The sequence below is a fragment of the Diorhabda carinulata genome, chromosome 6 (genome assembly GCF_026250575.1).
Source record: "Diorhabda carinulata isolate Delta chromosome 6, icDioCari1.1, whole genome shotgun sequence".
Taxonomy (NCBI): Eukaryota; Metazoa; Arthropoda; class Insecta; order Coleoptera; family Chrysomelidae; genus Diorhabda; species Diorhabda carinulata.
Genome location: NC_079465.1, coordinates 23,989,435 through 24,017,208, shown reverse-complemented (window position 1 = coordinate 24,017,208; position 27,774 = coordinate 23,989,435). Strand labels below are relative to the sequence as shown.

Below are 27,774 nucleotides of genomic sequence, written 5' to 3'. Positions count from 1 at the left end.
CTTGCACGTCATTGAAGATTCATACGTTTTCATTAATTAAACACGGATATTTCGATTGTTTTGATCTATTTTTTTTTTATTATCTTCTACTTTTCTTTACGAATTATTAGAAATTATCAACCGTTGTCTTTTTGTTGACTTAAAGTTGACTATCCGTCATTTTGGTAGTCTTTCATTTATACTTGTTCCGGTAGGTATTTTGTCTTATTATTCATTCTGTTTTTACTTCTCCAATTATTCATATTTCACGTTTTTGTTCTTGAATCTATTTTTCACACCGGTGCTCTTGTGAACAAATATAATTATCATTTAGTTTGGTAATTAATTCAGATATTATCATATTTTCAAAGCAGAAAATTGCAATATTTTGAATTTAAAAGTTACAATTTTGTACGTCTTACAGTTCCGTTGGATTTTAACCCTTCGAAAATGTTATTCACATAAACCACATATCCCCTTTGATCTCCACATACGCATTTTAACACTCGGTAATTTTCGGGACCTTATTATCTTTTACGGTGGTCCCAAACTACGAGGAAATTTGTCTACAGTACTGGACTCGGGAAGAAAATACACTCTAACTTATTATTTCGATAAATATTTTAGAAAAAATACTAAAGTAATAAATAATTCACCGAGTATTATGAATATTAACAACGAAATGAACGAGGGAGTTATAAAAGAAGAAACGAGCAAGCAGAAGGAAGAATGAGAGGGGTGCAGTAATTACAATAAAGAAATGTATCGAAATTGAATAATAACAGTTTTTCAGGGGTTGTAAGAATGTGTATAAATATCCAAACGTGCCAAAATTTGATTTAAAACAAATTCTATAGTTTTGAAGCGCAAATACATAAAAATTAATTTGCTTCAAAATGAGAGAAGATCAAGTTTTTGGAAAAAATACGGAGTATATAAATCTTACAATTAAACTGGATTCGATTATCTTCAGAGAGCAAAGTATTTAATATAAATATGACTCTAGAAATTCTATGAAACATAAACCACAAAAAAATTTACCATTCTCTACATCTAATATTTCTTAATTATTTTTATTTTTTTTTTAATTTCTCTGTACTTTGTATTTCTCCGCAAAAGCCTACCCTGATTACCACATTCTCGCCGTTATTTAACCACGTTTTAAAATTCATCCCTCCCTACTGTCATCCTTTATTCACTTTCTTTATTGCGTGTTTGCCGGACAATAAACAAAGTAAACCATTAGGCAAGATATGTTTTGGTAAATGAACACAAAGGACCAAGAAAATATTCCCGCTATTTGGCAAAGAATGTATGTCATCATAATAAATAACGATAATTGTCAGTGGTAACGAAGTTACTGTCGGACTTGGGTAGATGATGAGTAGGGTGAGCCAAAAAAAACTTTTAATTTTTGTTTCGTTCTAGCTACTACGAAAAAATGGCAGAAAAAACATTCTAGTAAACTCTTTCACAATCTGTTATAGTTTTCTACAAAAAACAATGTCTTAAAAACATAAAACAACATAATTTTCGTGATTTCTCTCATTTTTTCTTTCCAAATTTATTTTTATATGGCACGTTAAAAATTGATTTCAATATAGTTGGATGTACTGAAAAATTTTTGATTTTTGTTTAATTACTTGTTACTTGAAATCAGTTTTCAACGCTATATAAATCACGAAAAATTTATGTTTTTAAGACATTTTTTTCGCAGAAAACTATAACAGATTGTGAAAGTCATCATATATTATTTCAGGTTGGACTTTAACTGGAATAACTCTTAACCAAGTTGACTTTAAAAATCTTATATATTAAAAAAATTGATGATTTCCATTCCGAGTCCGTTCATGCGTTCTACCCAACCGATTTGCTTAATTTTTTTTTTCAATGAAAGGTATTGATGCACAGATCAGCCATCAACCATCGGATTTCATCTAATTTTCACCATTCTCAAGTTATACTCAAATGCGATTTTCCCCTGTACATTACTTATGGGAGTTTTTCACATACACACGTTCTATCCTCAATATCTCAGGTTCTATTCAAGATAGAGACTTTGTTTTAGTTTAAGAACACTCGCTGAAACATCTTCTTTCTTTTGAGTTTTTGAACACTTGAATCGGTTGAGTTGGAGAGGAGCTAGGCGCGGACATTCAATGTGGAGTTATGGATTTTTGTAGGTTTTTGGCAATTTTTCTACATTCAAAGATCTATATCTCAGGTTCGAATATAGCTATACAGTTCGTTTTGGTTTAAGAACACTCGCTAAAACACTTTCTTTCTTTTGAGCTTTTGAACACTTGAATCGGTTGAGTTGGAGAGGAGCTAGGCGCGGATTTTTGTAGGTTCTTGGCAATTTTTCTACATTCAAAGATACATATATCAGGTTCTAATATAGCTATAGAGTTCGTTTCCATTTAAGAACACTCGCTAAAACACTCTCTTTCTTTTGAGTTTTTGAACACTCAAATCGGTTGAGTTGGAGAGGAGCTAGGCGCGGACATTCAATGTGGAGTTATGGATTTTTGTAGGTTTTTGGCAATTTTTCTACATTCAAAGATCTATACCTCAGGTTTTAATGAAGCTACAGAGTTCGTTTTGATTTAAGAACACTCGCTGAAACACTTTCTTTCTTTTGAGTTTTTGAACACTCAAATCGGTTGAGTTGGAGAGGAGCTAGGCGCGGACATTCCATGTGGAGTTATGGATTTTTGTAGGTTTTTGGCAATTTTTCTACATTCAAAGATCTATATCTCAGGTTCTAATATAGCTACAGAGTTCGTTTTGATTTAAGAACACTCGTTGAAACACTCTCTTTCTTTTGAGTTTTTGAACACTCAAATCGGTTGAGTTGGAGAGGAGCTAGGCGCGGACATTCAATGTGGAGTTATGGATTTTTGTAGGTTTTTGGCAATTTTTCTACATTCAAAGATCTATATCTCAGGTTCTAATATAGCTACAGAGTTCGTTTTGATTTAAGAACACTCGCTGAAACACCTTCTTTCTTTTGAGCTTTTGAACACTCAAATCGGTTGAGTTGGAGAGGAGCTAGGCGCGGACATTCCATGTGGAGTTATGGATTTTTGTAGGTTTTTGGCAATTTTTCTACATTCAAAGATCTATATCTCAGGTTCTAATATAGCTACAGAGTTCGTTTTGATTTAAGAACACTCGCTGAAACACCTTCTTTCTTTTGAGCTTTTGAACACTCAAATCGGTTGAGTTGGAGAGGAGCTAGGCGCGGACATTCCATGTGGAGTTATGGATTTTTGTAGGTTTTTGGCAATTTTTCTACATTCAAAGATCTATATCTCAGGTTCTGTTATAGCTACAGAGTTCGTTCTTTTCTATTATAATGATTTCTGATACTTGTTTAATGGATTCGATGCGAGCGAAGCCGCGGGTAAAAGCTAGTTACCTATTAATGTTAAAATTAAAAAAAAATCTTCTGTAATTTACATGGGAAATAAAAATCACGATGCGACACCTCTAAATACTAATATTAAGAGCACAAACTTGACCAGAATTTTTGTTTTATCGTCATCTTAAAGGATATTATCGCTAAAATTTTTTTACATACATCTCCAAATTTATTGATTTCAGTTTGTAGATAATCCTGTCTGATAAGTCTTTCAATCTAAAGTAATGGTCATTCATCACTAGCAGCCGAGATAAATTCCGTTAGCTGACAAAATCATTATCATTTGTCTCGACGGTTAGTCTCGAAGCAATTTGTTCCCATCGGAAGGGCTTAAATACTAAAACTCTGACCAGACCGGGCAATCATAATAATGTTACCCTATTTAGAACAATGATTGTTTCGAAGTCAATTAAAGTCCACCACGATATCCAAAGTTTCGATTGAATAATAACGATAATAAAATCGGAATTTTACAAAAATATTTAACATCAGTTAGTAAAAAAACTAATATATGCCCGATTACTGGAATGTGATAGAAATTGGGAATATCATATACGAAACTGGAGGGAAATTATTTTTGGTTCAAGAATTTGGTAATTGTTTGACTTAAGGGAGGGAATGCGTATTGTAATGAGTATTTTTCAATACAAGGACAAACCGCTTGCTATTTTTGAGTCGAGGTACACGCAATCTCACCAAAGCACTTCAATGGAACCTCTATTCTTGAAATTGCAACTTACGTGGTAGCTAGTGTCTTCAATGAATGTTCTTTTGCTTTATTAATCTTCATACAAGACATGTAAAACGTTTTTTCTATATCTCAAGTTTTCAAAGTTGGTGCTCCAAAACTATTCCACTAATCCTTTTGATTCCTTTTTTATTATTGCCGTATTTTTTGATATTTCTTCATAAAAATTTAATACAATATTCCTCAAATATCGTACTTCAATGTACCATTGCTGGATTGATGAGTTTTGAGCTGTGTCGTCGCCAAAAAATCACAACTCTACCGCCCTTTCAACTAGGATTTATCTTTTGTTGGTAAAATTTTCTAGTTTTGCTCTGAAAAGCCTTATTTGTAGTCACTTTGTTGTGTTTGAATTTGAAGAATACTAACAGCTCTGTAGCACCACAAAACGTTAGTGTCAAACAAAGTACGTACTTGAAATCGCGGAAAATGCGGTGGAATCCCGGAATAGGATTCATCCACTCGTACAATTAAAGGTTTTCCCTATTGTCCGCGATGTTGTACGGTCACCACATTCGCAAATAATTTTAAATACACACATGCACATTCACATACAAAATGTAAATAGAAGCGGACACAGCCGAATGGCAAACTGAATAAACTGGAAGTCGGGGTTGGGGGATTTGTGAACCCATGGGGCAACTTCAAGTTAGTTGTTTGGAACACAACGCAATCAAGAATGTTACCTATATCAGATTAATCTGATTGGAAACTACAACTGCTGATGCTGAAAGAACGATACAAACAAATTTGGGAAAGAAACGTTTAAAAAATCGCAACTAATTATATGTAATTAATACGAAAACGAACATTTGTACAAGAGATAAAACAGGAGGTAGAAAATAGATCAATAGAATAAAGTTAATGAATGTTTTAGTGCTGTAAAAATAATTTGAATTAAAAAGAAAATAGATAAAATATCGTGGATCGGATTGTGGAAATTCCAGAAATGAAAATTTCGTGCAGTTTTTTGAATTTAAAAGAACGAAGAAATATAAATTCGATTAAATAGAATTCCATTGCCGAATCGACGATTTTTATAATTCGATCCGTACTTATTCAAGTCTATATAGATTTAATTATAATACTGGGAATCGTTTCGAAATAATTTAGTGGTTAGAACATAAATCCTCTTTCGCTAATTCGATTTCGAAAGACAAAAATATTCTAGATAAAGACGAATTGGTGTCGAAATCTGTCATATAAATAACCGTAATCTCAAAATCCAATTAATATATAAACACATTTTTGTTTGAGCTTCACAAAATACGATTTAAGTTACGATTCATTTCCATTGTTTTCTAATTAGTGTTATTTGGCCAAGAGCTTAAAAACTCAACTTGTTTCGTATGGGTTCGTCCTCAAAAGATTATAGAACTGTCGAAATAGACCCAAAAAATCGACGAAGTATGAAGATGGACGGTGAGAAACTTCAAGGTTATAAATTTCAGTATAATTTAATTTATAATTTATTCAAAACAATTGGAAAATATGTCACACCAAAGATTTATCTTTATACCTTTTAGTGTACATAAAAAATTGGTTCTTGTTCTCAACTATTATCAATTTGTTCACAATTTCCTTTAAAAATTAAAACGGCGCTGTATACCTGGAATGTATTGAGCAATTCGCTGCATCTTTTACGACTTACGTGACTTTTGTACCGTTTTAAAACTTCCTTAAAATTCACTCGACTCTGAATAACGTCAAGTAGTGACACATTAAACGGAACATGCGGTTAAAATTTAATTTAACAGAAGCAGATCGAACATTTCCGATACATTGCAAAGTTGTTATATTTATAGGTACGATTAATTTTTTATTTGGAAAATATAAACCAAAAATCTTGCTATAAACTGATTGCGGTTTTGTAAATTCCTTGACGTTTCTAATAGCGAACGAAAGGAGACAAAGATGCGAGCGTAATTTCCGTCTAAACACCTAATTGTGCGAGTTGCTGTCAATTAAGGAAAATATGAAAGCATATTCCACTAACAAGAAACTTGGGAACTAAGTAGGCAGTTCGCGTCAACAAGAAACACGTAAACAATTAAATGAAATACGAAGATATTGTCACAATGAAATTTTGAATATTTTACATAATTCGTTGTTAGTCTACAATCAATTTCAAACTTCTTTGATAGTTTTTTTGATAATATTTTTAATTCGGCCGTTTTGTCGATTACTTAAAACCATTGTTTTTGTTAATGAAGTAGATTAAAGTATCGTCACCGATTTCACATACGTATAATGAAGAAACATATTTTCGTGTCGTGGATGAAGGCCTGTTGATTAACGCCGTGGGTGGCGTCACATTCGCCATTTATCTCTTTCGAAAAATGGTGATCTGTTCCAGTGGATTTGATGGACGATGTGTCCGATTTTCGTCTCTACCGAGTCATTAGTGTCTGTTGTTGTCGCATCAGCATTGTACACAAAATATTTTTCGTCAAATCCGCACGTTTTCGATTCAATAACTTTTTTTGTTTTTTTTTTTTTATTAATCTGTACGTAATTAACAAGAGCCGTAATTTTCTTAATTAGATGATTTATTAAAATAAAAGAGATGATCACAAAATGGCAATGATATTTGCTACGTAATTGAATGTACTCGATTTAATAGACACTTTTCAATTATTAACAGTTATTGTCGCAAGTACAGTATATCGCGTTGTTGTTGTGGCATTTCCGATTGTAATCAATCTTATCAATCATTCATTCATTCTGTCACTGTCATATTATTATTGTTCGATTGATTTTCAACAATTAAAAGCCGTTCACATAATCAGCGTCTTTTCCAATCAAATTTCTCTTATGTCATAAACAGTATATTACGCAATTATTTATTATGTATTGATACACAATGAATTTAATTCACGATTTATTCGCTAAATTTATATTGTTAACGGTAGATTGTGCTTGTGTAATACCGAACAAAAAAAAATCGTTTTGTTTTTGAACAGTTTGTTTGCGTTGCAACTTTGAAATGTGTTCGACTTCACGTGTTTTATTACCGGAGTTCTATTGTTACAAATAAAATCAATTTAAACGGCAGTTATTTGAAAAAAAAAATGTCAACTTGTCACCAGCAGTCGCTAATAGATGTGAAAATTAAAACTGTGTCGAAGCTACGTCAAATCATTCGATGTAACTCTTTTGTATCATGAAAAAACAACTTTCATGTCTCCTATTATCTTCTCTAAAAACAACGAGTGAAATATTTTGTCAATTACATATGGATAAATGAAGTTGCTGACAGTTTTTGGAAGTGTCCCTCTACTAACTACCCATTGTTAGTTACAATGGTATTGACATTTTAATTATTTTGAATTGAATCTATTGACTCGATTACGCTAAATTTGTTTTTCCTAACAATTATATATTCATTCAAGCCTTAAAAGAAGGTAAAGAGATTTTTCCAATAAAAGAATCCATATAAATGAAAGCAACAGTTACACTTTCTCATTTTTCTTTTCGTTCGAAAGACAATAACAATCAAAATATGATTATAATATTGACATGGAGGATCATATAGAAATCCAGTACCATTAAATACCCAGCAATCCTGTGTTTCTGGTTCTGGCGTTTCTATCGCTTTCCTAGCTGCCTGCAGCGTACTTTGTCTTTCTGATCGAGCTCCTACCTGAAGAGGAGTTTCACTTCTTCTTCTTCTTACGTTAGGACTAGGTCCTGTATTTTCATCAAGGGTTCGCCAGGAGTAGTTGGGATGCTGCGGACCAGCTTTCATACCGCCTTATAGGTGGGCGTCCAGGAGGTCGAGTTGTGTTCACCTGCACTCAAAACACTCTATCGCTCTGCTTGCTGTTATCTTCTCATCTCTGCTTGAACCGAAAATTCCTTATTTCAAGCAAGTTTTAATTCCGATGCATTTTTAAAGAACAAAACGGTAAGAATTAAAACCAAAGAGTAAGATCTAAAATAATGTATGGCTTGTAACCACAGAAATGACACCAAACCTCAAAAATTCAAATAAAATAAAGAAATATTCCAAACAGCTGAAACTTGAAAGTCAATTTGAAAATGGTACGATAAAATAAACTGATTGGATATGGAAATTACGGCGTTATTTTCATCTCCTTTGGTTTTTGTAACTTTAAAAGCAAACTTGAGTAACTGTTGGCGTTATTGAACATAAATATAACTTTTGCCGCACCATTAAAAACTTCACTTCCAGCTTATCTCCGTTTCAACATTATGCAATACAACGAGATCGTTCGAGTAAGAGTGTGTCGGCGTACCTACGAGTTTTAAAAAAAAAAGCTTTATGAAATATGAAACTCCGCGGTGGCAGAATCTCTTAGGAGACTGAAATATTTGAAAAAATATTTGGAGTTGCTTCAAGTATTTCGTCGTTTTCTTCAGTATCGATAAACACCGTAAAAATTATATTTTAATTATATACAAAGGCTTAAATAAGCAAACCCTTCTTGAAACACTTAAGCTCGGCTAGAGCTTTTATAAACAGTTTTTTCAGCTTTCTATACAACCGATAATGGCTCTAAATATTTTTTTATCGATTTATCAGAATTTATTTTATTCTGTATCGAGAAGTTCTGTTCTGGTCGTTGTTAATTATCTCATCGAAATCCTGTGATCAGTAGTAATACGATTGCTTCTAGGAACTTCCATCTCAATTTAAAGGCATTAAAGAGAAGCTATACAACGAGGGCGAATAGAGTTTGATTGTTTATTTTTTTTGTAATTTCTACTTCTAATCCATTGTGTTACCGAATCTTAGTTAATCCTGTTAAAGCTCTCCGTTTACCCGGTATAATAAAATTGTACAGCTGGCGTCTGGGAAAACCTCAACAGACAGTTTGTACTATTCCTCTACCGTCCATTTTATTTTTAAACTTTCAATTAAAATGGCTGCTCTTTTAGGTGAAATAAAATATCATTTTCGAGAATTTTTTGATTAATAACAATGATGCAAACAATAAGAAAGAAAGGTGTTGAAATTGAGGGGTTTGATGTCGTTCCAATAGATAGAAATAATCAGAGAAAAACTGGTCAAGAAATGTCATAACTCAACGAAAAACTACGGAAAAATTGACAAAACCTTCCTACTTTTGATTTCCTACAATGATACATCACCAAGGATTAGTCATGAAATCTGGTCACTCAATTCGTCCACATTCAATCCTATTGCAGAATTTGAAATGTGGTTGCATAGACCAATACTAAAATGCAAATTTCAAAAAATAAAATAGAGTAAAATGATTTTTTTTATAACAGTTCAATGCCGAAATATCAATCTCGAACAGTGATACCTTGGTTATGTCTTCACAGGATTCTACTACTCACAATAAAGGACAAAATAGAGGGCCCTGGGGGCGTAGGATATAAAAAATCTTCCGAATGAGGAACATTCTGGAATGTACAGGTAAACAGAACATCGTCCAATTGTTTAGAGTGGCTTAAAACAAGGTTCATATCGACGTTTTTCTAAATTTAATTGTTTCGATCCTTTATTCGATCTTTATCAAGGCTAAAAATATATGGTAAGTTATAAATCAAACGTAAAGGAAGATAAACTTATTGGTATTTAAGAAAATACCTCAGACGACAATACCGTTCGAAATTTCATACTAGTAAGGACTATAATACTTTTAGGAAATAATAAATTGGAATTCTGTGTTTTATTTGTCTAAAATTGAATTTATGCGCATTCGTCAAATACTAGAAGGATCGTCACATTTTCTATTTAAATAGCGTCGTAACAAATCACTGTCTTCGAGATTCTCATGCATTCAGCAGAATACTATTTCAGCGTTTGCATTACTGACAGTCATGATATCACTACACATTTTGCACAAGAATTTGTGACTTTACAAGTTTGAATTTAAAGCACTCTGCTACGACTCTACCGAAGTAGCGGTTTTTCCCAAACAGTCCCTTCCACCCAATTATTTATGCAAATATTCCTTGCACGCCCACAATTCCGGAACGGTCTGCACGACTTGGTGTGTTTTTTTTTCGCCGTACAGAGGCGTAACCACCTCTCGAGCGGAACCCGCTAATTTGCGAATTCATTAAACTAGATCTTTCCCAAATATATATACAAAGGGAGAGCTGTGTAATTGAATTTACCCAAACAATGCTGATTTAGGATTTTGAATGATCAATGTTCATTCTGAAGTGGAAATTATGGCATTGAAGGTTGATGAGGAATCTATTGAGCAATCAACAGACATAAAATCACATTTATTGTACATATCTCGTCAAATTTGAATAGGTTTACTCATCCGTTAAGTCAATTTTCATAAAACAATACGTATTGAATTCCTATATTTCATTGTTTTCCTTATATTAAGAAATATTTAATAGAAAATGTTTGTTTTTTCTTCTTTTGCTAACGTTTTTAATCAACGTTGAAATGAAAAATATACATTGAAAGTTTATCAAATAGCTTTTGTAAGGAAACATGCGGAATCTGACCACATTTTTAAAAGTTGCTACATCTTACCTATATTTTATTTTTATATATCCGTACGAAAATCCCGCGAGCACTGACATTTAGATCGGAGTTTGAAAGGCTATTGAGATTTTAAATTCAGCTTCCAATACCATTACAACAAGATTGCAGCCACAAAATCCCTAAGGGGCAAATGTCAATTTTCAGTATATGGGGTATTTTTTTATATCAAAAGAGATGAATATTGATGATACGTCTTTCAGTAATCATTGAATTCGAAGGTCGATGAATAGGTATAGATTTGAAACACTCAGTTATTGATATTTAATTGTTTTTACTAACAAAACAACTTTCTTTTAAAGAATATAAAAGATACTCGATTTTTTGCTTCACTGAAAAGGAATCCAGAGTTTGTTATATTTTCTTTATTATCCTATTACTGAAATTCCAATTATCTCCAATATAAATAGCTTTCAATTCACTCATAAATTGATTACAAGGATTCATTAAAGGGTAAAGTAAAATAAAAAGCCGTTTCTTTTATTTCTGATCAACACTTTATAAAAGCGTTAGATAAAACATGGAAATTTAGTAACAAATCATAATTTTCGTAAATAATAATAACAAATTTCAATATTCACCACATTGCATAGGGTGAATGCCCGTTTGTACGGAGATAATACGTTCCATTCGCTCTAAAATCATCGAAACGAAATGAAAAATTAATAATCATATGATTCATAAAGGTGCTTACTTATAATCGAGCTCGAAACCTCCCATTACTGATTTCTGAGTATTTTCACAGCGACCTTTTTTGTATTCGTCGAAGCTTTTACATCTTCTGGAAATGAATCCTTCGGAGCCCAGACTTTCGGCGTACAAAGCATATGCTCTAGAATGAGCGCACGTACCTATAAGATCCCAACCACAACCGGGTTGAGAAGAACCACCGTTCGGAAAATAATCCGCATCACCTACTGGCTCACCGAACCCCAAAGGAGTGCCTGTTACATAATTTGGAAAAAGTTTTAGTTGACGAAACCAAATTGTAGAAAAGTTAGATTGAAACGAAAAATATAATAACTCACTAGTATGAATAACTTGTACGAAACGAGCATCACTAGCGTCCAATCTATTATCTTTATTTTTCATTGTGAATAAAGGTCCTGCAGGATCTAAACCAAGGATTCTATCTACTTTTCCACCAAGTGCAGCTCCTATGAATATGATCAAAAGAAATTGAAACTTTTGATGTATCATCAAATCGAAATAATTCGGGTTAAATTTCAATTCCAAATTGATTAATATTTTGTATGAAAATTTTTGTAAAGTGGAGCTTAAAAAACGTGTATGGTATCATCAATATAAATTTATTTAGGCTTACCTGCATTTCCACATATATGTGCGCCCAAAGAGTGTCCAACAAATTTCACTTTGCTCAATTTTAGTCCAAACAATTCCTTCAATTTGAGTATGAAATCTGCTACGTATTTTCCTACTCTTGTAACTGAATTTTTAGCTGATAAATAACTTCCGCCAGCCATCTTGCTCCAATCCACTACCACTACGTTAATGTCGTGATAATGCAAAATTTTTTCTCTAATTTTGTGGTTAACACTAGATTCATTGTTATTTTTCCACCCTTAAAAATTCTAAATTAAAAAAATACGTTTCTTAATATAAGACCCGCGATTTTTTTAATTTAAAGCTACATTTTGGATTTTTAATGTTCGTAATTCAATGATATACGTTGTTAAAAAGCTTACCGTGGATTATAAATAATGTATTTTTTTTTGCAGAAAAGTTGGAATATTTTAAAAGATCCACATTGTTTATATTTATATCGAAAGTGTTACTAGGATGTAACTGGCAATAGAAGTGATAGATTATGTCTGTTGATGATCTCAGGTGTGTTGGCATCGCAGGAGCATCCAAATCATCAGAATAATCATCAATTTCTTCATAAACTGAAAATTAAATTACTTTTCTCAGTACTACAGCCTCCGCATCTTCTTTCGACTTAAAAATAAATAAAATAATGAAAAATAAACAATTATTTTTTCCATTTTACCGTTAATACCACTTTCAATTCAGTGATAACTATTTCTGATATTCCTGAGTTAAATTAATATTATATTATGGATAAAATAATTTTTCACCTTCTTCGTCGCCTCTGGTTTTAGCTAGAATAATTGTTATTAATATTAAGAGCTTCATTTTCTCAGTTACTTTAATTCAATCTATTGTTCACGTGAGTATTTATACACTTATCAATGAAAAACAAATTCTTAGAAATATTCTCGCAATTGTATATAACAAGAGAGGCTATTTTGACGATAATCACAAATTAAATCTATTTAATTCCATTCTTTAATCGGATATATTGATACTACGATTAATAAATAATATTTGTTGATCTTTATCAATTGAAGTTGATTTACTGGCATTTTTCAATTGGTTTTTATCACCTACTATATTATTTTCGTAGGTCAAAATCCGTGTAATGAAGTAAAATATAATTTAAAAACAAAAACAAATGTTTCAATAGGTAAGAAGTGCGTGAAAATTGTTTTAATACATTTTCTGCGATCGAGATTGATATTTAAAAATTTCTAATATTTTATTCACTCAATTGAAATGATGGAAACTATGATGATTTTTTTCATAATAACGTCTCGTACGTACAACAATTTTTCTAGAGCAAATATTATCTGACTTTTCTCAAAGTTCATCATTTCAGAGTTCGTTATAATGGAAAATTCTCAAAGCTTTCTCTATACCGCAACTTATTATTATATGAAATGTTAAGTTTTTCCCATCATCCTTCATCCAATCTCAAAATGTTGCTCTCAGTTAAGAAATGCAATGATCACTTTCATCTTAAATTTTCATCCCTACCGATTAGTTCGGGAGCCCTACATGCGAAAACGACTTTTCAAATCCACTACGAACAACCATTATCCAGTAACTAAAAAATTCCATTATAAAAAATTGTTTAAACTATTACAAATATAGAAATAATGTGAACTAGATTTGCGTATCGCAAACATTATTTCTTCCTTCATTTTGTTCATGTTGTGAAACGTTTATTTATGAACTGAATCCAATCCTTTTCACAACTTTTGTTTTAAGCTATAAAAGCCGTCATCCAGCTCCTTAACTAAAGTTTACGACCACCTTTTCTCGTCTGTATTCTACTACATCTAAGAAACGCTAAAACAAAACCAAAAAGTATTCAAACGACTCTACTCCATTATGAATATTAAGTTTTCTACCCCTTGAGATATCCTTTACATATTTCAATCTTAAAAACCAAGTCTATTGGTGCAAATGCCCTTTGAGACATTCTGCTCATTCCTCCTTTTTAATTAGTGAGGCTTAAGCATAATAAAAATTAAAAAGATGGATATTCATCGCCATAAGTAGAAAAATATTTTGACCCTCTTTGATATACAGGGTGTATCAAGACTAGAATTCATATGCTACTTTTTTATTGAGCAAAATTTAGTCGTATGCAAATTGTTTTCGTCCAATTCTCAATTTCGGAATTTTTTCACAAAATTTTTGAACTTTCATGTAGATTCCATGTCCAATGTTTCGCCTACATATTTTCCATTTATTCCAAAGGTGAAAAGTCGAGTTTAATATGAATAAAATATGAACCGGGAATACTTTTATAGGACCATTGTGCAAAGGATAAAATATTCTAATAAAATAACTGGAATTCCGTGTTGTTTTCTCTGTATATCATCCGACAAGTTAAATTATCTCTAAAAATTTTCTATAGTCTTGGAAACAAACTCAATCTTTCAACACTACCCTGAATTTTCCGAGTCCAAATTACCTCATACCACACTTTTTTGGACTAAAATCGATTTTATTTATCAATGTAATCTCCTTCGAGAGCAATACAATCATTCCATGGATTCTCTAGCTTCTCGATGCCGTACTTGTAGACGGATTTGTTTTATTTTCCTCAAAAAAATCTTCAGTTGCAACAATTTCTTCTTCAATTAACTAAGTAGTAATCAGTGGAGGCCAGATCTAGACTATACGGTGGATAAGGAAGCATTATCTTGGTGGTTTTGGTTGTGCGTTTGAAAGCTTCAAACGTGATTCACCGATTGCAATACACTCAGAGCATAATCGCTTTGATTCCAGAGTGAAATGATGAATTGTGTAAATATCTGCTTTGAATCATAAACACGTTGGTTTTGATCTACTATGATTAAACGCGGCACCTACTATGAAAAAAGTTCTCTCATGGTTAAATGTTCATGCATAATTGTAAACATACTGTCTTCTGATATCTTTAGGGCCTCAGTTATCTTCCGCAATTTCAATTTACGATTAGATATTCTAGAGTAACCACCTCAATTAGACGACCAGAACCTTCATCATCATCTGGTCTGTACGACCACGTTTAAATTCAGCAATCCGATTAACAAAAGGTTCTTTTCGATGCAGCAGAGTCCGGATAACATTTCTGAGCTTGTACATCAAGAAACAATGATAAATTAACATACAAAATTGTAAAGAATCCGTTGTTTCGAAATTAAAAAAGTAGCTTCACTTAAATGACTTTTTTTTGACTAATAGAAATGAAATTTTACACCTAGTTTTTTGAGAGTTGGTACTTCGTATAGATTTAATGATGTTCATCAGTTTTTCGAAAATTAATTACAACTAATCCTATCGAATCTATGTGTTTACGTCAAATTAGTATAATCTCTTTCCGAAAATTGGTTTTCAATTTACGACAGCTCCATATTTTAAATAACACTCTTATATCTGTGAAATGATGATTTCCTGAAAGATTAGCGAATGCGTCTTCATATTGAAAAAGGAAATTGCGAAGAGAACGTGAAAAGGATTTTGTTTTCACGTAAACCGAGGAATTTTCATAAAGGCCCTGAAGAGGATTAATGTATTATCTTCTAATACTCAGATAGAGCGGTTCGCTCTAAAATGATATAAGGACCTCATTTTCTTCCTATATTAAACGAAAATACATACGTATAATAAGTTGAAGGTGAATAGAAATTATTTGATTGAATCTAGTCTTCACTCTTTCGTAGTTTAGAATCACTATATTATAATCTATCACCCGTGATACGTTCTAGTATTATTTATGGTTTCTACATATCTCCATAACACGTCGTATCTATCTTACTTTAAATTTCAATTTTCTATCTTCATTACTACATACGATTTTACTCAAGACAAATATACAACAGACATTTAGAATACTGCATCTTACTTTGTGAGTATGAAATTTAACGAGAAAAAGATTTATCACTTTTAATTAAACGAATTTTGAATACAACTGTGCCTTTAATGATTAATGTCGGATTTTCCATATGTCGGATGTAGATTCACCACATCTCTTCCTAGCAGATAAATTAGACATCAGTTCGGCGGTTATGATTAGTCGATGGGGAAACTTGCAAATCCATCTGAATGTTCCAAAATTCAATTACAACTTTTCTCGTACGGCGATTGTTGTCTCCTAGACTAAACCGTCCGTATATAATCAATAAGATAATATACTTAATTCTCGTCCTATGTTTGTTCCTGCATATTAAATTATAAATTCCTGTGATACTCCAGCGGAGTCAGCGAAGATCTGTGATTAATTCAATGTTTACATTCAATAATGAATTTCATGTTTATCCAGCCTGCGGTGTTGGTGTTTATTGCCTTTAAAATTAAGTAGGGAGTTTGCTTACGGATTAGCTGTTTTACATAATATTACTTACGATACGTATTACATAATGTCGTTAACTATAGAAACCAGCAAGCTACGTATGGGGATTGTCGGCGACGAAACTATTTCTACGGATAAGGATTCTCCATTTTCCAAAATAGAAGAATGAACAAGGTAAATAGCTTTGTTTTCCAAGAACGACAACACAATTTCTTATCTAGAAGATACGTAGAAGAAGACATTGAATCAACACTGATTTTAATAAGCATAGAAAAACAGAAGAAACAGTAAAATAACATAAGAAAAAACCGAAAGAATTAGCGAACTATGAGAAGTAATTTAGGATACGAAAAGCTTTTAAAAATTACTCTATATAGAAATCCGATGTATTTATATTTTTAATTTCGAAATGTTTTTTGTTCATCAATATAAAGAATTTATGTTTAGATTTTGTAACAGTTGGACGAGGGACAATCTAATTTACATTATATCTTCGCTATTTGTAGCACGTTTGTGTTTAATTTATGTTTTCAAACAGTTAATTTAATTCAACAAGAGTACTCAAAATGAAGATAAGCAGATTCTATTTTGTTTTTCATCAAAATAAACAAATATTAATCCAATTTGTTGCCAAAAACTACACATCATGAACGTGTTGCTCTTTCGTGACATAACTTTGAGTTTAATTAAGAAAAATCCCATTTTTCGAATCGAAATTTGATGAAAAACTTTAATATACCTTCGATATTATAGATTGTCACTTAGTTCACCAAACTTTTCATCCGCCGATGAAAATTATGGCAACGAAATCGTTTTCAGCAATTAATAATTCGCAGCGTTTTATTTACTACCAGCTCGGAATGTATTTTGGATTACGGGAGTTTATTTACGTTTATCTTGCTACAAACTTTATTTGACGGTTATGGAGTTTGATGAAAGTTGTTAATTATAAGTATAAGTAAATTAAAGACTGTAATATAATCCCCGAAGATGAAGTAGAGTAAAGGTCGGAAATCAAACGAAATTAATAGCGAAAGTTTCCCTTCTGAAAAAGGGTTTTTGAAAAAATTTAAGTAATTTTCCAGATTTAATTAACTCAAACGGAAAATACCTGTTATTTTTCGATTTTAAAGTAATCGATTATCGTGTACAGGGTATCAATTGAAACCAAAAAGAAATATATCAAAAACTGTGTCCCTATTAAATAATTTAATGTAACGTTTTTCGTATTTATTTACCCTCTTTCTATTCGTGAGGTGAATTAATATGCAATGTCTCTTATATTCTTAATTTTTTTACACTCAACTCATAAATATCACCTAAAAAATTCGTTCTAGAACAAAAAGAAACAAAATAAATACATAAATAGACTTTATTAAAAATCATTTAAAAGGAATAGTACACATAAGCCGCCTTCTATAATAAAAAGTCTTCAAAGGCGCGATCGCCATTTATAAAAATTATTAAAGGAGCCGTGCGGATTCGCCGAATTTTGAGAGTTCATTGTATCTGGACAGGGACAGTCTAAGGAGCCATTTCGCGAGCTTTTTCGTAACAATAAATTGATGTGTAACCTCATGATGTTCAAAATACACAACATTAACCCATTTAACCAATATTTTAATATGTAAAAATATTAATCAAAGTCAAAATACAGCTATTTAATACGACCAAGTCACTAATAATGTGCCGTGGCTAGAAATTAGAGTTATAAGTTATAAAAAAAGCTAAACTTAGCTGTATCGTTCATTTTTAAGACCAAGAAACATGAAAAGATTGAGAAAAATTGGCTAATAGATCTAGTATGAGGTATTAGAGGTTACATCAAAAGATGTGATTGAAAGTTTTTTATAAAAAAAAAAGTTCCACGATGTTAAAATTATGAAATAAATCTTCCTAGCTAAGAAAAACAAAAACATAAAAATAACGCACGTCAAATGATTGATCTTCAAGAATCAATAAATTTTCTATAGAAAATCAATTTTAGTCCGAAGAGTTGTGGCAAAAACTTTTTCATCAATAATCGAGTGTAATGTCGAGAAATAATTTTCGGGAATTACTGTTAAATATTTCAACGCTGTGAGTTTTTATGTTTAATATAATTCGATAGGAAACGGTTTTCATAATGAATGTTTCCACTTTAGTATACAGTGTTTCCGTTTATCGATTTCAATACTTTTTAGAACCATTTCCCCAATCACGTTCATTCATACAACAAATATATTTTCTATAACATAAAACCCGGAACTCTCCCAGTAAATTCCCCTGTCAGATCAAACATTTTTAATATCCGTGAAAATCTCGGGATTTAACTCCGATCGCCTGAAGCTGGGGAATTCACCAAAGGACAGATTGCGGATACTTCTTATTTCCCTTGATTGAAATTCGTTGCAGATTTTATTGTTTCCAAAGCAATTCCTTTTCTCTTTTCATGGTTTTCCACGTTATTTTAGCCTCGTATCCAACAGCAAACAAAATTACTCATATTAGACTAACCGAAATCATTCATTTCATTTTTCAATGAATAGCTTCTCCTAAAATAATTATAATATCAATCTCATTCTTCTGAAGTATAAAGTATTGTTAAGAACCTGTTCACGACCTGGACCATCAAGCCGCTCCTGTTCGGTTATGATAGAAGAGTCTAAAATTTGGCGAATGCGACGGTTTTTTTTAACATGTTTTCATAGGAATTTCTAGGAAGGTCTCTATATTTATTTGTTTGTTTACCTTCTAGAACTATTCGACAACTTCTTTTGGATATTAATACGTCCTTGTTTAGCAACTGATATCAACCCGAATACATCGGTATATATATATATATATATATATCATGTTAAGTGTTCAGAAATAAGTGTTAGTGTTTAGATTAGCGAATAGTGACCTTATTTTATAAATAAATTAAGTAACTGAGAAATACTGTGTGTATAAATCCACTCCACCGCTGCAAAATCTTCGTTGAGTTTGTATTATAAATATAATTTATGTGATTTTAATGGAAAAAGTTTTGGTATTTTTTCTCGTGAGTATAGTACAGGTAAAGTTTTTCTATTCACTTTAATTTACTTGAAACAATAATAAACATCGCCACTTATAAAAATGTTCAAATTTCTTTTGTCATTTACTTTCCCGACGAAAATCCCCAATGAAAATATAAACAAAGTCGAAAATCCAAAGGTGAAACTCTTTGTAGGTGAGTTTTGAAATTTTATTCATCACATTCTGTTAGGTATAAAGAAGAAGGAATTTTCTCGAATCCCACGAAAAAGATATAAATATCCCGGGGAAAAGAATCGAAAAAAAAAGCAGCCAGAAATCTCTTGGGGTCCGACCAGAAGCCTTTAAATTATTAAACACGTACTCAATTCTACAGCGATTCCTTCTTTAAGGCATAACTTCTGCCAAACCCGTATTATTTCACTTTTTAGTATTATCCAAGGACCTATCCAGCTGTGGGATGAAACTTTCCATGAATCGTTCCAATAAATAATTCCAAGTGATAATTCGAAATGCGTAGTTAGTTGAATTATATTTTCAACGACAATTTAATTTAGATTCCGCATTTCAATTATTCTCTTTGAATTATATTATTAACAATTGTTGAGGTTGAACAGTATATATTTAATTATAATCTTATTTATCGAAAAACTTCCGTATCAATGACGATACCGCCTCCGGAAAACCGTTAATAAAAAGATCTGTTCAACCACGTCAATAAAGCAAAATATATTTTTCATTCCCAGCACAACCTAATTAGATTTTATTAAAAAAAAAAGGTTGTGCGTCTTTGTTGCTCGAAATATTCTACGGCAAGGATTTTAAGGATCTAAATGAATGAAATGAATTTTTAATTAATTGAAGGAAAAAATATTCAGTCAAGATAACGAGATAAATAAATTTATGAGTTATATAACGGAATATCCCACTGACGCTCGTCTAGTTCGGCACTAATACAGTTATAAAATGTATGTAGCGAGTTGTACACGTGAGTAGATTACCAGTTTGATAAATGGATACGTAATCAATAGCAACGTCATCCGGCAGAAATGGAATTTAGGATTCAAACCAATTCATCAAGAAAATAGACAGTAACAAGGTAATAATTATATTATACAAACGTAGGTTTGTAATGACGAAGACATTAATTTATGCGAAAAACCAGCCTCATAATCTTCGTAAATATAAAATAAATGTACCACCATAATATTTTTTTTTATTAATCGGGTTAAAACGTTCTTCGCCGTCTTCCGATTCCCAGTTTCCATTTTTCTCGATATTCCCAAAGATCTTCTTCCAATCCTCTCTCTCGAATATCCTTCTCGATACCTTCTCTCCAACTTAATCTTGGTCTTCCTCTCTTTCTTCTTCCTTGTGGTGCCCAATTTAAAATTTGTTTGGTTATGCGGTCTTCAGGCATTCTTTGGACATGTCCGTACCATCTTAACTGATTCACCCTAATGTCTTCCGTAATCGTGTGTTGCACTTTCATGATCTCCCTGATTCTGTCGTTTCTTATTTTTTCCAGTCTTGATATTCCTGCCGCGCGTCTCCAATAATCCATTTCTGTGGCTTCAAGCATTTTGACTGTTTTTTCTTTTAGAGGCCAGACTTCGCTACTATATGTTGTTATACTTTTTATTATGCTATTGTATATTCGATGTTTGTTTTCCTTGGATATGTGTTTGTCCCACAATACACTATTTAGTTGTCTTATTGCTTGTCTTCCTTGGTTATTTATTTGTGCTATTGCTTCATCTAATCTTCCATCATTAGTGATGATCATGTCTAGGTATTTGTATTTTGTACAATGACTTATTTTTTGTTGTGTTTCTTCAAGTATTAAATTTTGTTGTTCTCCTCCAATACACATATATTCCGTTTTACTAAAATTTACTTCTAGACCCCATTTCCTGTATTCCTCTACTAGCTTTCTTGTCATATATTCTAAGTCTTCGTAGTCCTGTGCCAAGATTATTTGGTCATCTGCAAAACACAGGGTATATAGTGTGGGATGCCCATGTTCTTACATTTCCTTTTCCAGTGTGCTAGTGCGTGTTCCAGGTATATCTTGAAGAGTGTGGGCGACAGACAGCATCCTTGTTTTAACCCCTTATTGATGGAGAATCCTTTTGAGACCTTGTTTCCTATTTTTACTTGTGATTTACTGTTTTCATAAAGTTTTTGTACTGCTTTTATTAGGGCCGCATTTATATTTGTTCTTTCCAAGGCATCCCATAGTTTTGTTTGCGGTACGCTGTCATATGCTTTTTTAAGGTCAACATCAAAAGGTGGAGTTCTTGATTTTTGGCGGTTTTCTTTTCAATTATTTGCGAAATCGTAAATAAATGATCAATAGTCGACCTCCCCGCTCTGAAGCCTGCCTGTTCTTCTGCCTCCATGTTGCAATATTCCTGTTCGATTTTATTTTTTATGATTTTTCCATAAATTCTGGATATTGTACACAGCACTGTAAGTCCCCGGTAGTTGTCGCAATTTTCTCTGTCCCCTTTTTTATATACGGTAGTCATATAAGATGTTTTCCACTCTTGGGGTAGCGCTTCGCCATTTATACACTTCTGGAAAAGCATTTGCAGATGAGAAAAAAGTTTTTATTTTTTATTTTTATTTTTAATTAACTCTGGTGCTATTTGACCCGGGCCTGGAGATTTTCGATTCTTTAGTGACTGACAAACGTCTTTTACTTCTTTAATTCTAATTCAATGTTTATATTGTCCTGTTTTTGATTTTTGAACTCTGGTCTTGTTTCTGTAAACAATTTAGAGAAGTACTCATCCCATTTTTCTAATGTTATTGGCGATATAAGATTAAGACCATAATATTACTCTTCTTAATTTTGGAATGTTAGACCTTCTTACACGATTGGTAATGTTTAAAAATGTTTCTAACTCGAATGTGGACGTTCTGGATCCCATGTCATCCTGGTCATTGATTTAGCACAGCCACTTGATAACTAATTACTTTTTAAGCGGTTCCGAGACTAAGATCAAAACACCGATAATCAAGACCAAAAGAAAAAATTGAAATTGTATTCAATATATTTTTCCTGCGACATCCTATTTAAGTTGCTACCAATAATTCGTAGATATTTCGTATTTTCTTAATCAGTTTTCGTTGGTTATTTGAAATAATTTCGATGCTCATACAATGGGAATCGTGCGCTTCGTGAAAGACAATAAAGTTATTGACTAACCATTTACGTCGAACAACCACCGGCCTAAGACAATTTCCATGCACCCGCTTCTGTCTATTCAAAGTACATAACTTCGCTTCTCTCTTGCACACCATCTGTCGGCCCGAAACCATTATTAACAGATAAATGGACCCAACCAGCATGTTCTCTTCGATCATAACAATAACTTATAGAATTTATTCAGTTTATTCACTCGAAGCACTCTAATTTATGAAGTTCTTACATCGATTGATTCTAGTAATTTGAGGTTTCTCACTAGCGACGTACTTGATGTTATAATTTCGGATATTGTTTCAAATTTATTTTCATTTGAATCAAAAATGAGGAAACGAATATATTATTGAATTGGTTTGATGGATTCTGGAACAAATTATCATTTTTTTTTTTTAATCAAAAAAAGTTTAATATCTCCTAAGATGATCATGTCGTAGCAGATATACAGTATACGCTTTGTTGCAATCTTCGATTCAATATAAATCTTCGTTCAAGTGTGTCGATGTAATAGGATTTAGATGGTACAAAAATACAAAATTTCCTTCTCGAAACTTTTTCACTTATTCATTGATATAAAAGGCTCCCAAAGCATATTATCCCGCTCTTACTGATTCCAAGCAAAATATGACACGTCCTTAGGGATATTTAAATATGCTTTTGGTTCGCTTACCCGAAGGAAGAGTGGAACTTCCACGATATCCATCTTGTTCTCGTAAAAATATCCAAATATATTTTATGTAACGCAATTTTTGTATCGAAATCTACGGAGAATTTGCAAAATTGATATTTCGATACTATTCAATTAAAAAAAAAAATATTTAGAGACAGAGACAGAGAAGAAAAATTATTACATTTTGTAGAGAAAAGTTTGTAAAAACTAAAAAACAAACAAAATAAAGATACAAATGTCCGGAATTTAATATTATTCTTCTTCTTTTAATGCATATCCATTAAAGGATGTTCGCGACCACATTTTTCATGGCTTCTCTATCTCTAGCGGTATGGATCAATGTCTGAATATCTTGTATACCCGTCCACTGCTTCACGTTCCGCAACCATGACATCCTCTTCCGTCCCAATCCTCTCTTACCTTCAATCTTGCCCTCGACTATCAGCTGAAGGAATTGATATTTATGGCCTCGCATTATATGGCCAAGATATGCAATCTTTCGTTTCTTCACGATGTTAAAGAGTTCGCGGTCTTTATTGATACGCCTGAGAATATCCTCATTCCTCACTTTGGCAGTCAATGGTATCTTCAGGATTCAGGTAGAAAGTCGCTTAAATGGTTGAAGGCACTTTCCAGTAAATATCCCCTCAAATTATTGCGGAATGCTTGAAAAGATTATATCGATATGATTTCAATCGGCAAGTGATTGTGCATTTTTTTGCCTTGTAAACTCTCGAGCCCTCAACTAATTCTGAATGATGAATGAATGATTATAATTTACGGAAATTTGAGTGTTTTTCCTTTCAATCAACCCATTACTATAATTCTCACTTATAAATAACATATATGCAAATTTTCTAAGAGGGAAAAACAATCGTTTAAACTGCGGTAAAGCCTCCGGTTTTAAGAGTAAAGTTCGTCAGTATAGAGAGAAGAACATGCATTCCAAAATTCAAACAACGGTTCATGTCGTTGCACTGAGAAAACAATTGTTGAATGCGATCCGGGAGACTATTAAATTAACTAGTTTACTTCCTTTGTTATTTCGCTCATTTATTTTAATGTTATTCGAGATAAATTGCACAGAACTGAACTCCATGTGTGCCACTGTCTGTATGTGTACTCTCCTGTCAGACAATTATAATTAAAACCGGAAATTTCGTTTTGTATTTGTATTCGGTGATATGTATATGCCGTTTTGTTTTCTCTCCATAAACTTGCATTCAGCTATTCGTTCATCGGAATTATTCGCATTGGAACTTATAAAATGTTGACTCTTATAATCAAAAATTCATTTCTCATCATTAAGATTCTGTAATCAGATATCAATATATAAAAATACGCATTCGATTTACTGGATTTTGTTTTAATGAAACACCCGGTATGGTATTTCTCACGATTATTGTCATCGTTTCAATACATAAGTAACATGTATGTTATCTCTAAATTTCCCTTCTGTGTGTTATTAGTGTCTCTTTGTGTTGATGTTTGACAGTTATCAGCTGTACGCAGGCATATAGAAATTAGTCGGCAACCCTCAGTAACAACACTGTCAATATTAAAGCTGCTGTAGCTTTATAAAATAATTAGCTATTCTATTTGAAATTTGCTTTCACGAATATCGAGAATGACATTTATAGAGAAAAGATCTATTGGTGGAAATTGTTTGTTCGGCAAATTAGTAATTTTAAATTATTTAGAGCTGAAACCAATAAAATTGGCTTTATTGACAGTCTCGAAGCTTTAGAAAGTAGCGTTCGTTATATTCAAAATTCATCGTTTAGTTCTACGAAATAATTAAAATTTGGTTATTTACACAGCCATACGGGATGATTTGTCTCATTTATAAACGCTAATCAACTGAAATTTTGATTTTATACACATTAGCGCTCAAAAATTTGTCGAAAAAAGTTTTGTTATTGCGATCTATACACTTCGAAGCGATCAAATCTAGAAATATATTTTTGAAGTATCCAGGATCGTATTTTTGTCAAAATTTCTTTTGATTTCTAAATAAAATGAACGAAATCGAGAAACTATACCAGAATGCTCCTTGAAGTACTTGACCCAACGAAGAAAACACAAAAAATAATCCAAAGAGACCAAATTTGACGATTAGGGTGCACGAGGTAGCAATTTAAACTTCCATTAATTGATTTTGGCCATTACATTAACGAATGTGTGACCTGGTGTATTGTCTTGGCTCGATTTCTTTGCTCAAACGTTATAATAATACTCGCCGTGAAATTATCCCACGTGTATCCCAAAAAACCGACGCCAGGACCTTGCCTACAGATGGAATGGTCTTTGCCTTCTTTGGAACCTTTTCAATCCATTGTTTTGACTTGTTTCAGATGTGAAGTGATCCATGTTTCATCTATGGTTATGAAACGGCTTTACTTCTGTAAAACTTTACCAAAAACTTGATCGAAACATACAGTTAATACCGCATTTTTTAACTCGACGATTATTCGGTACCGCTTCGTGAGTTTTCTTCATCATTTCTGGAGCCGCCCCCTCCTTTGGTAAAGTTCACTATTAAAGGCTGCCAAACACATTTTAAACAACGTTTGTACTTTCTAATACAAGCAACTACCTCCATCACTAGATGAGGCCAGGTAGTTCCGGAATCATCCTCGTAAGTAATTAAAGTAAATATCATCGATAATATCATCAGTGATGATAATATCTGCTTAAGAAAATGTATATTAAACTATCTATCATCTGTATAAATATAATCTTTGGAAACATCCTATTTAAATTTCCAATTCCCAAATATCCAGACAGAATACATACACCTGCAAACTAACGTCTTTCATCAGTTCTCCCATCCCCGAGGCGCAAATTGAATCTTGCATAGATTTAATTGAAATTGTTCTTGTTGCAGGCAACAGCGGCAATCTGAATTCAAATCGAGTATGGTTCACCGTAGCCGCCTATTTGATAAGTACAACGCTCGGTTTCACCATCACCTATATAGGTAAGATTAGGTTATGGGAAATTCGAATTGCATGTATTCGTACGTTTGATTTGCATCTGGGGGATTATAACGTTATTAAGTTTAACAAAGGTTACCATACCGAAAGGACTATATGTTGGGTTATTATAAATAACTAATAAATATCACACAGGGAGGTACTGGAAATATTGAACGACAAAATCAGATTTTAAATGAAACGTCGTCGAATTATCGGCTATAAAAATACAACATTGGATGAATGGAAATCGATTAATTTAAAAAATATATGACCACGCACGTTCTAATTTCAAAGAGACGTCAATTTTTCACAATAATCTCATGTCACTCTTTCAGATATGTTTTATTATTTCCTATGTATTATCGGATCTAGGTGCAAGCAAACCGATCTTTCTGATGGAAGGATATATTAAATTCTATTTACAACCGGGATGATATGTTCAGGACATTTCAGGAATTTATCGAACTGCGAACGTACATTTTCATGCATTCAAATTATCGTCCTGTTATACCTCACACTTGTTCATTCGAATGGTATAGATGAAAGAGAGACGTGGATTTTTTTGTGAGTTTGGCCAATATCCAACAAAAATATGCGACGTGATATAAACGAATAGATTACGACGTCCGGTATGAGTGTTCGATCAAAGGGAATACAAATTTGGAAAATAATAGTGGATTTATTGGATATGTTTACCGTTTATCCAATTTCGATCGCATTCTATCAATTAACTTCAATGCAAGATACAGCTACCCTTTCGAGGTTCATTTTTTACGCAACTCCAATAAATTGGTTATCTAAATTTCACTGAATTTTTAAAATTATCAAGACCTGTTTCTATCTGACTTAAATGCTACATATAAGATATTTTGATAGATATAGTTTCAAACTAAAAAACTGCCTCTGTTAATGTTTTTGTCTTTGTTTAATCAAAAACGACTCAAACCACTGGCATCTCGGAATTTTTCACGCTAAATATTCATAATTCATCAATAAATTCACAAAAAATATGGTAAATCTTCTTGAAATGTTGAATTTTAGTTTCTTTCTGAACCGATTGCTATCACGATTCCAAAATCCATCTCTGTACAAGGCTATTAATAATGCTCTCTAATAATATCTGAAACCAATCCCATTAATTGAACGATATGAATATTCCCAGGTGGGAACCCCCCGCAATGGACAACTCAATTAAGTCTAGATTCACCTTAGAAAGTCTCTAGCGGCATCAATAAAATTCAATTTTAGATCGGAGACTTTTGATGTCTTCCAACATTTCATGAATTAGTCAGATTTTCACGTCACGAATTATGAAAATCTTCTCTTTGATATACATAAATTTAATAACAAATTATAATTAAAACAGTTGGAATAATATATTTAATATTGTTTAATTAACGAAATAAATTTCAATTTAAAACAATAAACGCGAATGGGGAACGTTTGTTATTTCAGCTCGTACAAAAGAAAATTACCGACTCCTAAATAAATGTTCTTCAATATAATTTACTGAAGATATTTCTTAAAAAGAATCAGATTATTAATTAGAATTTCTGAATAAGGTGGAATTGGAATATGTGTGGATAAAATACATTTTACATAGCTGCTGAATTTTTTACCAAAGTAA

At 32.3% G+C, this 27,774-nt stretch overlaps 2 protein-coding genes across 2 annotated transcripts in view; one reads left to right on the top strand and one right to left on the bottom strand.

Annotated features, from left to right (window-relative positions):
• LOC130895365 (butyrophilin subfamily 2 member A2-like) overlaps positions 1–27,774 on the top strand; it is a 168,226-nt gene that overhangs the window by 132,049 nt on the left and 8,403 nt on the right. The window contains exon 6 of the mRNA XM_057802604.1: positions 26,057–26,149. Within this exon, the coding sequence (XP_057658587.1) occupies positions 26,057–26,149 (93 nt within the window). The remainder of the gene's footprint in view (positions 1–26,056; positions 26,150–27,774) is intronic.
• On the bottom strand, positions 11,122–12,906 carry LOC130895364 (pancreatic lipase-related protein 2-like). The gene is made up of 6 exons (XM_057802603.1): positions 12,747–12,906; positions 12,354–12,554; positions 11,972–12,229; positions 11,676–11,804; positions 11,342–11,591; positions 11,122–11,282 (listed from the first exon to the last, which is right to left on the bottom strand). Exons 1-6 carry the CDS (start codon positions 12,802–12,804, stop codon positions 11,225–11,227), a joined length of 954 nt encoding a protein of 317 aa, XP_057658586.1. The 5' UTR covers positions 12,805–12,906; the 3' UTR covers positions 11,122–11,224.